The sequence below is a fragment of the Chenopodium album genome, chromosome 12 (assembly GCF_948465745.1).
Source record: "Chenopodium album chromosome 12, dcCheAlbu1.1, whole genome shotgun sequence".
Classification (NCBI taxonomy): domain Eukaryota; kingdom Viridiplantae; phylum Streptophyta; class Magnoliopsida; order Caryophyllales; family Amaranthaceae; genus Chenopodium; species Chenopodium album.
In genome coordinates this window covers 55,387,894-55,397,191 of record NC_137845.1, presented here as the reverse complement: position 1 = coordinate 55,397,191, position 9,298 = coordinate 55,387,894, and the positions used below count along the sequence as shown (strand labels likewise).

General features: G+C 37.2%; 1 protein-coding gene and 1 non-coding gene across 2 annotated transcripts; one reads left to right on the top strand and one right to left on the bottom strand.

Annotated features, from left to right (window-relative positions):
- Window positions 1-27: 27 nt before the first annotated feature.
- TRNAI-AAU (transfer RNA isoleucine (anticodon AAU)) lies at window positions 28-101 on the bottom strand. Its single transcript has one exon. It is a non-coding gene; the product is annotated as a tRNA-Ile (tRNA).
- Window positions 102-337: 236 nt separating this feature from the next.
- LOC145572688 (uncharacterized) lies at window positions 338-1,607 on the top strand. Its single transcript, XM_081631659.1, has 3 exons — window positions 338-916; window positions 1,019-1,096; window positions 1,205-1,607. The coding sequence occupies exons 1-3, from the start codon at window positions 473-475 to the stop codon at window positions 1,445-1,447; spliced, it is 765 nt and encodes a 254-aa protein (XP_081487785.1). The 5' UTR covers window positions 338-472; the 3' UTR covers window positions 1,448-1,607.
- Window positions 1,608-9,298: the final 7,691 nt, after the last annotated feature.

Here is a 9,298-nt window from a genome sequence, read left to right as displayed (position 1 = left end):
TTTAATTTGGAAAAAAAAAATTAAAAATGGCCTATGCAGGTCTCGAACCTGCGACCTTCGCGTTATTAGCACGACGCTCTAACCAGCTGAGCTAATAGGCCTTGATGTTGAGATACTCTAGTGCTACATACTACAGTAAATCAGTAATATCACAAATTCTTCAGATTCTCTCATTTATAAAAACTGTACAGTACAGAATCCTGATACTCCTTAATAATGTGTTTTTTGTCGTAACATTGGGACACTAATTATCGTTTCACGGAAAAGACATACATTTGCAGCTAATCCCCTAATAGCCGTTACCCGCCCCTCTCAATTCAAATTCAAATTAGCAATCATACTTTATTTTTATACATTAAAATAATCATATATAAATTGTCTATCAAAATTTTCATAATCACCACCTTCATTTCTTTGACTATCATCTCCTCACTCCCTACACACATCCTTTCTCTCCTGTCTTCCATTCTCGATGCTCGCCGCAGAGCCCCCATCCGCATCTCCCCACTTCCGCCACCCAAAACCCGGTGGCCGAAAACCTTTACAACCCAAAAACAGCATTGTCATCAACAACAATCACTATGATCCTTCTCCAAAACAAAAATCAAATCAACTTTTCATCCCAACATTATCACCCATTATCATCGTCAATGATTCTAATAAGGAGAACTGGGATCCGAGCATCCCTCTGATTGAATCCATGGATGCTTCCTTAGCTGATGAGCTGACCGCGGTCAAGCAGAAGCTAGAACGCCTCAAGTTTGAGAAAGATAAGACTGATAAACTGCTTCAAGAGCGAGACCGTATTCTTGAGATTCAAATGACTGAGCTTAATCACCGTGGAGAGTTTCAGAAGGAGCTTGAAATCGAAGTCGATCGACTTTATCGATTGAAGCATCTCAAGCTCGCTTGCACGGTATGTAATTAACTTATGCAAATTAATAAAATCCCAACATGATTTTAATATTGCTGGATTTATTTTTAAAATTTTGCGGACTATTAAATTGAATCGAAGCAGAGGATGTCTCCAATTCGGTCATTGAGGGAAAAAGAAATGGAAAAGAAGAACAAGGAATCTCAACCAGAGCTCACTATTGTAAGTGTTGTTTCATTGTTGTATACATTTGTTTATTGACATTTTATTTATTACTGTGATTTATTTATTTTGAGGCTGATTTTGTAAAATTATTTCTAAATTTTATAGAGTGAGTCGTCTGAGAAATCAGGGGAAAATAAGGAGGAAATGGTGGATGAAAACAGCACTTCAGAGAGTCCAGCCCCGAGTTTTTCGAGCTCGAAATCATCCACATCAATTACTTCCACATCCAATTCCAATTCCAATTCCAATTCCAATTCCAATTCCAAGTCGACAGCGAGTTCAAAATTGTTGCCAATTCGGTTAAGGTTGGGGTTGGGATTGGAAAGTGCATTGGATGATGATAAGTAACAATGTATAAAGATATGGAAGAAAACACATACAAGTAGTATTACTTCAACCATGGTTGATTGATTGATCGATTGAATTAAGATTATGTTCCCAATTGCTAATTAATTCTTAGGCAAACGTATGTAATATCTTGTTATATATGCTGCAATTTATGGTGATATCAATTTGCTTTGGATTATGTTTGATTTGTTATGTGTAGTTGTTTGTGTACACAGCCAACTTGTTTTCCTGTTATTTATGCTATCATTCTTAATAGCCTTTAGGCCGAAGACTACGTACTAGTGGTAGTAGTTGAACTTGTGACCTCCTAGCCATAACCGTACATAGGAGTTTAACATCTTGACCAAGGCACCAAGCATGCATGTTCCTGTAGCAACAAGCCAACAAGTAACTCAGCAGCTCAGCTAATAAAAGGGTGGGTCAGTGGATGTAGTGGGAAAGTCACTGTGGTGCATTTAGTGTGTGGCTGATAATATACTTTTTTTTTTTTTTTTTTTTTAGTTGACACCTTTTTATTATCACCCTTCCCAACACATGTTTTAAATGATTAATGTCTTTAACTATCAACATTGTAAAATTATAAAAAGTGGATATTAATAAAATATACATTGAAGCGATTTAAATAAGATCTCACAATGTTTTATCATATCTATAAACCACAAAAGCAAGTCAAAGTGTATTGTGTGAATAGTGTAAACGTCAAACGGTGTCAACTAAAAAAAAAAACTGAGAAAGTATATTTTACATTAGGTACTTGTAAGCAACAACATAACACTATACGAAATATCTTTTAGTAACATTCCTAAGCATATTTGTCTCGCTTTTAATTTAAGGGAATAAGGCAACTAATGTTCTCTTCATCCATTTAAGTATCACGTAACTTATCGTATAAAGCCTAAAGCTATATTATTACAATTTAATTATTAGTTTTTATCTTATCTTATATGAACACATTTGAACTTATTAGCAGACTAGCAGATAATTACAATTCCCCTCAATGAAAAATCTTATAATTACATTAACTTATTAATCCAAAATAAGTGAATACAAGGTGAAGAGATTAAATCGAAAAATTAAGCTTAAATCACAAAATAATTAAGTTAAGGTTAGATTTGTTCAAAAATAGAATTAATTAGGTGAAAAGATTAATTTTTTGTTCACAAAACGCAATCAAAATTTTACCTACTCAAATCTAAAACGTGTCCAAATATTTTCAAATGGTAACGTGACCTCAAAAAGTATAATTCAAAAATGAAGGCACTATTAATTCGAAATAATACTAAAATAATCTATCTTACAAAAAAATAGTGGTATATATACGTAATGTAGTCTTTGTTCTTTTACAAGCTTCTTAGTTGCATATTTGGGAGATTTAAAGATTGATTTTTTAGCCACATAAACCGCAACAAAGGACGAGAATACAAAATGAAAAGGCATAATAAGAAACAAGCTAAGGTTGTGAATTTGTGATTGTTGCGCATAATTTAAATCACATCAGCCGAGCCGCAACCAAAAGCTTTCGGCACTACAAATCAAACTTGTTTTATGCGTCTGCCATTTTGCTACTTTGCCTATAATGTTAGTGAATGAAAAAGACACTTTTTTTTTTCTTTGTTATTGGGGTAGTAGTGGACTAGTGGGAATGTGGGATTGCCTTCATCAATCTTCTACATAACTTGTAAAGGAGGCCACATATATAATGGCAACAAGATGATCATGTATGCTCATCTCGTATTATATTTATTTATTTATTTGGTGTTAAGAGAGTCACAAACTCACAACCCACAAAGGCAGGGGTGAGAATTGATCCCTCACAAGATCTCCTAGGATCGTGAGGGAAGCTCTAACCACTTGAGCTATATGTCACTCTCATAGCTCGTATTATATTAACATTGTCTACATTAGAATTAAAACAAAGATTGCATTATATATGGGTTTATTTAACTATTCAAGGCTACTTACTTGTTTTATGTGTGGATATCAAACTATTAAAGATTTGGTTGGCTTAAATAATAGAGATAATCACCTTGTTTAATTATGTCTTGTTCACATTTACTGAAATGAGTTAGAGTGAACTGAACTGAATTAAACTGAACTGAACTGAACTGATTGGAGCTAAACTGAACTGAAATGAATATTTTATGAGAGAAGGAGATTAGGAGCTGAAATGAACTGAATTGAAAATAAGCTGAAGTGAACAGACCTTTAGTAGCCAAATATCTTTTTAATTTTGATTACTCTGTCTCATTAGTTTCTCTTTGCTCTTGTTAATAAAAAAAAGTAGATATATAAACAAATTCCATTGTTTTATACAAAGTATATACTACTTTCATTTCAATAAATGATTGTAATTAACGCTCGCTGTTTATTTTCTTCTGTTTAAAAAATTTACTTGTGTTTCTATTTTTAGTACTCCACAGTCCACATGCCTTGCTTAATAAGTAGCAAAGGATTGAAATAAATCAGTTAGACCCCGTTCTTTAGAGCTCCTCTGTTTTGTTCTGCTCTACTTAAATCAAATCAGCTCTGCTTTGCTCTGCTCAAAAGAAATCTACTCTGCTCTATTTTCAAATAATAATTAATAATAACAATAATAATAATTAATATTGTATTGATGATAATAATTTAATATTTTGAATAATTATAATAATTATTAATATTAAAAATAATTTTAATAAGTATCAATATTATTAATAATTAATATTTATTAATCATAATAGTAATTAATAATAATAATTATCAATAATAATATTTAATAATTCAAACTATTAATAATTAATATTTAATAATATTATTAATTAATAATTTCTAATAATTATAACAATTCTTTCAAATAAATAAATAATAATAATAACAATTTCTTTTTATAAACATTTGATATTAGAATCACAATGTGTATAAACATTTTATGTGGGTATTGATTGTTAGTTCATTGAGTTGAATTATTTTTCAAATCTTTTCATACAATTTAAGAATTAAAAAAAGAGGTTGTTTTCAAGTAGTACTTTGTATATCATTATTATTTGAGGGTTAAAAAAATATGATTAAGACAAATTTATAAGTAAAATCATTATTACTCATTAAATCATTTTATTTTAAAACTTTCATGAAATAAATATAAATAAACCGTTGTCTTTTATATTTCTACTATTAACATATGTTAAATATGGTACACATTTATTTATATTTTCACTCACCTAAATCAATGGTATATGCACTTAATAATAATAATAATAATAATAATAATAATAATAATAATAACAACAACATTAGAGGTTAGGGGCGATTAGGGCGGTTCCACGTTCATTTTCGGGCGGTTTTCCAGCAGATATTCAGGCAGCTTCTGGTGGTGGTTTCATCGTCCTTAAAGGTCCGGCGAAGGTCTCTCGGCGGTGGTTCTGTTTTCAGGGGGTTTCAGGTAGAAATTCAGGCGTTTTAGGGGCGAATTTCCAGGCTATTTCTGGCGTTTTTCAAGCTGATTTTTGGCGTCTATTCCAGGGGTTTTCTAAAGCTGCGGCAGTGTTCAGTTTTTTGGTGTTATTGGTTGTATTTTGTGGCAGTTTCTGGAGTTTTAAGGGCGTGTTTTGGTGCAGTTTTGGGGTGCAATTCAGTAGCAGTTTCGGGGTGCAATTCAGTAGCAATTTCGGTGCATTTCAGTAGCAGTTTTGGTGCATTTCTGTAGCAGTTGCTGGTGTTCTGTTATGGGTTGTTGTGGTCTGTTTTTGTTCTAGCGTGGGTGTTTTTTTTGCGATCAGTTGGTTCGAACTGCTTGTGCTTGGTGCTTCTAGTTGTGGTGTTCGGTCTTTTTATGCGATCAGGTATTACTTTATCGCATTGCTTTGTTATTCCCTTGCGCTGTTCAGTTTGTGTTTGGTGTTGCTATATATTGTTGTGCTTCTCTTTGTGGGTGCATTCGGGGTTTTTGCATAGTTTTGGTGCTCTTTGTTTTGGTGTGGCTTGTTCTTGGCTAGTGGTGGGTGTTGGTGCTCTTTGTTTGTGGCAGGTTTGTGCCATCAGATTGTGGGTTTTTGTTGGGGTTCTTGCTTTCAACTTTGTGGTTGGTTGTGTGTAGCTTTGACTACTGCTATAGTGCAGTTTCATTGTCCTTTTGTGGGTCTTAGTGGCTGTCAAGATGGAAATGGAAATGACCTTACTAAAAGTTCTTTAATCAAGCATCTTCATGATCGCCATTGTTGTAGTAGTGCGCGGGATATCACACAGCATTCTCTTACTTCTAATTTGGCCGTTTATACTACGGCGGAAGTTACTTTTTCCCGTATGGGGATTTGGTTATGTGGGGTTTGTTACAAAACTCATACGGTTCGTGCTAAGTGTCGTCATAGGGTGGGTGAGGATGTGTCGCCCCCTGATGAAGGAGATGGTATTGTTCGGTTTGTGCTTTATAATTTCTCCAAGCCACAAGCTCCCTATTCTCCGGCTCATATTGGACATGTAGATAGTTTAGTGCGAGATCAGTTCGGTGGTTTTGATGTGGCTCTCCTTAATTGTTTGTTCTCAAAGGGGTTTCGCACTGTGAAGTCTATCCCTCCCAAATGTCGTTTGGGGTTTTCTCGGGTTCTTAAAGGTGCTCTTGATAAGGTGATCTCTAAGCCTGATGACATTTCTAGTTGGGTCTCGTTATTGGTGTTACCTCTTTGCACCCTTAAAACCTTTCGCCCTCTGAGTAGTCGTGAGTCTAGGTCTTCCGTAAAGCGTCGGCATCAAGAGGAGAGTATTTCTCGTGCTATATGCTCTTGGAGTTCACTAGGTGGTTGTGAGCAGCTTGTGAGGGAAACTTTGGCAGAGGATTCTCCTACTTTGTCGGTGGTTGATGATGAGGACCTTGATTTGGATGAGCGTAATATCAAGCAATGTCGTAGGAAGATTTGTGATGGCCATTACACTAATGCAGTCCGGGTTCTTTCTTCTTCGGGGGTTGCTCCGTATAATGAGGCCACTCTTGCAGATTTACAATCAAAACACCCTTCTTTTCCAGCTCCATCCTTGCCTACTGATATACCTGTTAATCAACTTCATCTCGTTGCTACTTCTGCTGTTGTTTTGGATCGGATTAAGAGTTTTCCGCGTGGTACTTCATGTGGTAGGGACGGTTTACATGCTCAACACCTTATGGATTGCTTGAGTGGTGCTGCTGTGGCTGTCTCAGATGAGTTGGTTGCCTCTATTTCCGGGGTGGTTAATCTCTTTCTTGTTTTCAGATGTCCTATGGAACTAGGAGAGTATATTGCTAGTGCTCCTCTCACACCACTTATCAAGCCCGGTGGTGGTATACGTCTTATAGCTGTGGGTACTGTTTGGCGACGTTTGGTTTCGAAGGTCGGTGCTGTTATGGTTGGCTAGTCTTTGGGCAGTTACTTTGACGGTCTTCAATTTGGCGTTGGGGTTTCTTCAGGGGGTGAGCCCATTCTTCATGCTGTGAATCGGTTGATTGAGGATCGTGGTTCTGACATTGGTCTTTCTATGTTGTTGGTGGATTTTCAAAATGCCTTCAATCTAGTTGATCGTGCGGTCATGTTACGTGAAGTCCGTCGTCGTTGTCCGGGTATTTCGCGGTGGGTTGACTTCTGCTACTCTAATCCAACCAGATTGTATTATGGGGACCACACCTTATGGTCGTCTCAGGGGGTGCAACAGGGTGATCCCCTAGGTCCTCTTCTTTTTTCTTTGGTTTTACAACCTCTTGTGTGTAAAATCAAGGATGCTTTTGAGGTTTGTCTTCAGGCGTGGTATTTAGATGACGGCACTATTATTGGAGACACTTTGGTGGTAGGGAAGGTTCTATAGTTGATTTTGGAGGAAGGACCTCATTTTGGGTTGCATCTCAATGTGGAAAAAACTGAAGTTTTCTGGCCTACAGAAGACCCTCGAAGCAGGCTTGTGGGTGTTTTTCCCCCTTCTATTGCTCGACCATTGCATGGTGTTAAGCTGCTTGGTGGTCCCGTTAGTTCAGATTCCAGGTTTAGTGGCGAGCTTGTGATGCAGAGGATGACCAAGACCATTGCGCTTATGGATAAGGTTGCTATGCTGGATGATCCTCAATGTGAGCTGTTGTTACTTAGGGCATATACTGGAGTTTCTAAACTCTACTTTGCCTTACGTACTTGTCCTCCAGGTGCTTTCGAGGCGGCTCAGCGCGTTTTCGACGAGGCTCTTCGATCTTCCTTGGAGCGTATTGTTACTGCTTTGGGGCCCGGGTTTGGTGATTGGCAGTGGCAGCTTGCCACCTTACCATTTGCGTTTGGAGGGCTTGGTGTTTATTCTGCAGGTGATGTTCGTCATTATGCTTTTCTTGCTTCTCGGTTGCAGTCTGTTGGGTTGCAGACACAGCTTCTGCGTCGTACTGGTATTGTGGGTCTTGGTCAAGCTTTCGAGGATGCGTTGAGTCTGTTTACTGGAATGGTTGAGTCTGACATTTTAGGTAATCCTTGTGAGGTCGATGCCCCTAAACTCATGAAGAAATTGGCAGATATATATTTCACAAAGGTTACCGTTTCCGCAGAATCCACCTTTTCTTTGTCTCCTTGGCAGTTGGCATTGTGGAAGTCGCAGCAGGGTGATCACACCTCTGCTTGGCTTCGGGCAGTCCCTATTTCTGGATTGGGTCAGATGATGAACGCTAAGACATACCGATGTGTGATGTGTTATCGATGGGTGTTCCATTGTTCTCTGTCTCGACACCGTACTCTGCTTGCTCTCGGGTTTTTCCCGGGGATGTATTCGGCGACCATGCGGTGTCGTGTGATGGCATTGTAGGTATTAAACATCGGCACAATGTTGTTCGGGATACATTTGTTGATATTTGCTACAGATCTGGGATTTCAGCAAGAAAGGAGGTTGACATAGGATTGTCTGGAGGGAATGCCGGGGTCCTCAGACCTGCCGATGTGTTACTTTATTCATGGGATCGTGGTCGTGATGTATGTGTCGACTTCACAGGGTCCTCTCCTTTGACACAGACAGGGCTATCTGACTTTGTTCCGGGACGGGTTGTGGCTGATGCGGCTCATCGAAAACGGGTTAAGTATGAAGCTCGTTGTCTGACGATTGGATATGGTTTCATTCCCTTCTCCTTTTCTTTGCTTGGGGACTTAGAGAAGGAGGCTGTTGCGTTGCTGAAGCGGATTCAAAGGTTCTCGGCGACGCAAGACATTGGGGCTCATGTTGCAGCTCATATATTCACTAGGGTAGGCTTTGCTATAGCTAGAGGAGTGGGGGCCTAGATTGTATCTCGGCTTCCTACTAATTTATTGTAGGTTGTATAACTTTTGTTTTTGAGATATAAAATAAAATAATAATAATAATAATAGTATTAATAATAATGTTGAAATCTGCTCTACTCTGCTCTGCTATCCTGAAATCTGATCTGCTGAAATTTAATCTGCTCTGCTCTGCTGACCCCTGCTCTGCCCTGTCCAGAAGCTCAAAAGAACAGGGCCTTAATGTATAACCTAGTATATATAATGTATTCCAATAAAATAATGTGAAGATATTTTCTTTGGGAGTATACAAATATTATCTCCTTCATAAACATTGGTGGCAAACATGTAATGGAAGTTAGTTTTAGTATAAAATCGCTAATAGTGTTAGCAGTTTTAATTATCCCAAATATTACTATTTTTCTTATCTGATCTATACAAAACTTTTTTTATTTTTTTTTATTTTTTTATTTTTTTTTCATCAGATAAAAACTTTAAATAATAAGGTATTGAACTTGAACATCGTGAATTAAACATAGTATTATGACTAATCACACATTCACAGTTCTGCTTTTACACGTCAAACATATAAATAGGAGAATAATTCTACTGCATGGGCTTATCCATTTTGCCA

Coding starts and splice junctions, on each gene's coding strand:
- LOC145572688 (XM_081631659.1), top strand. CDS start 473: ATGCTCGCCGCAGAGCCCCCATCCGCATCTCCCCACTTCCGCCACCCA. Junction 917..1,018: donor ATCTCAAGCTCGCTTGCACG/GTATGTAATTAA, acceptor GAATCGAAGCAG/AGGATGTCTCCAATTCGGTC. Junction 1,097..1,204: donor CTCAACCAGAGCTCACTATT/GTAAGTGTTGTT, acceptor TAAATTTTATAG/AGTGAGTCGTCTGAGAAATC.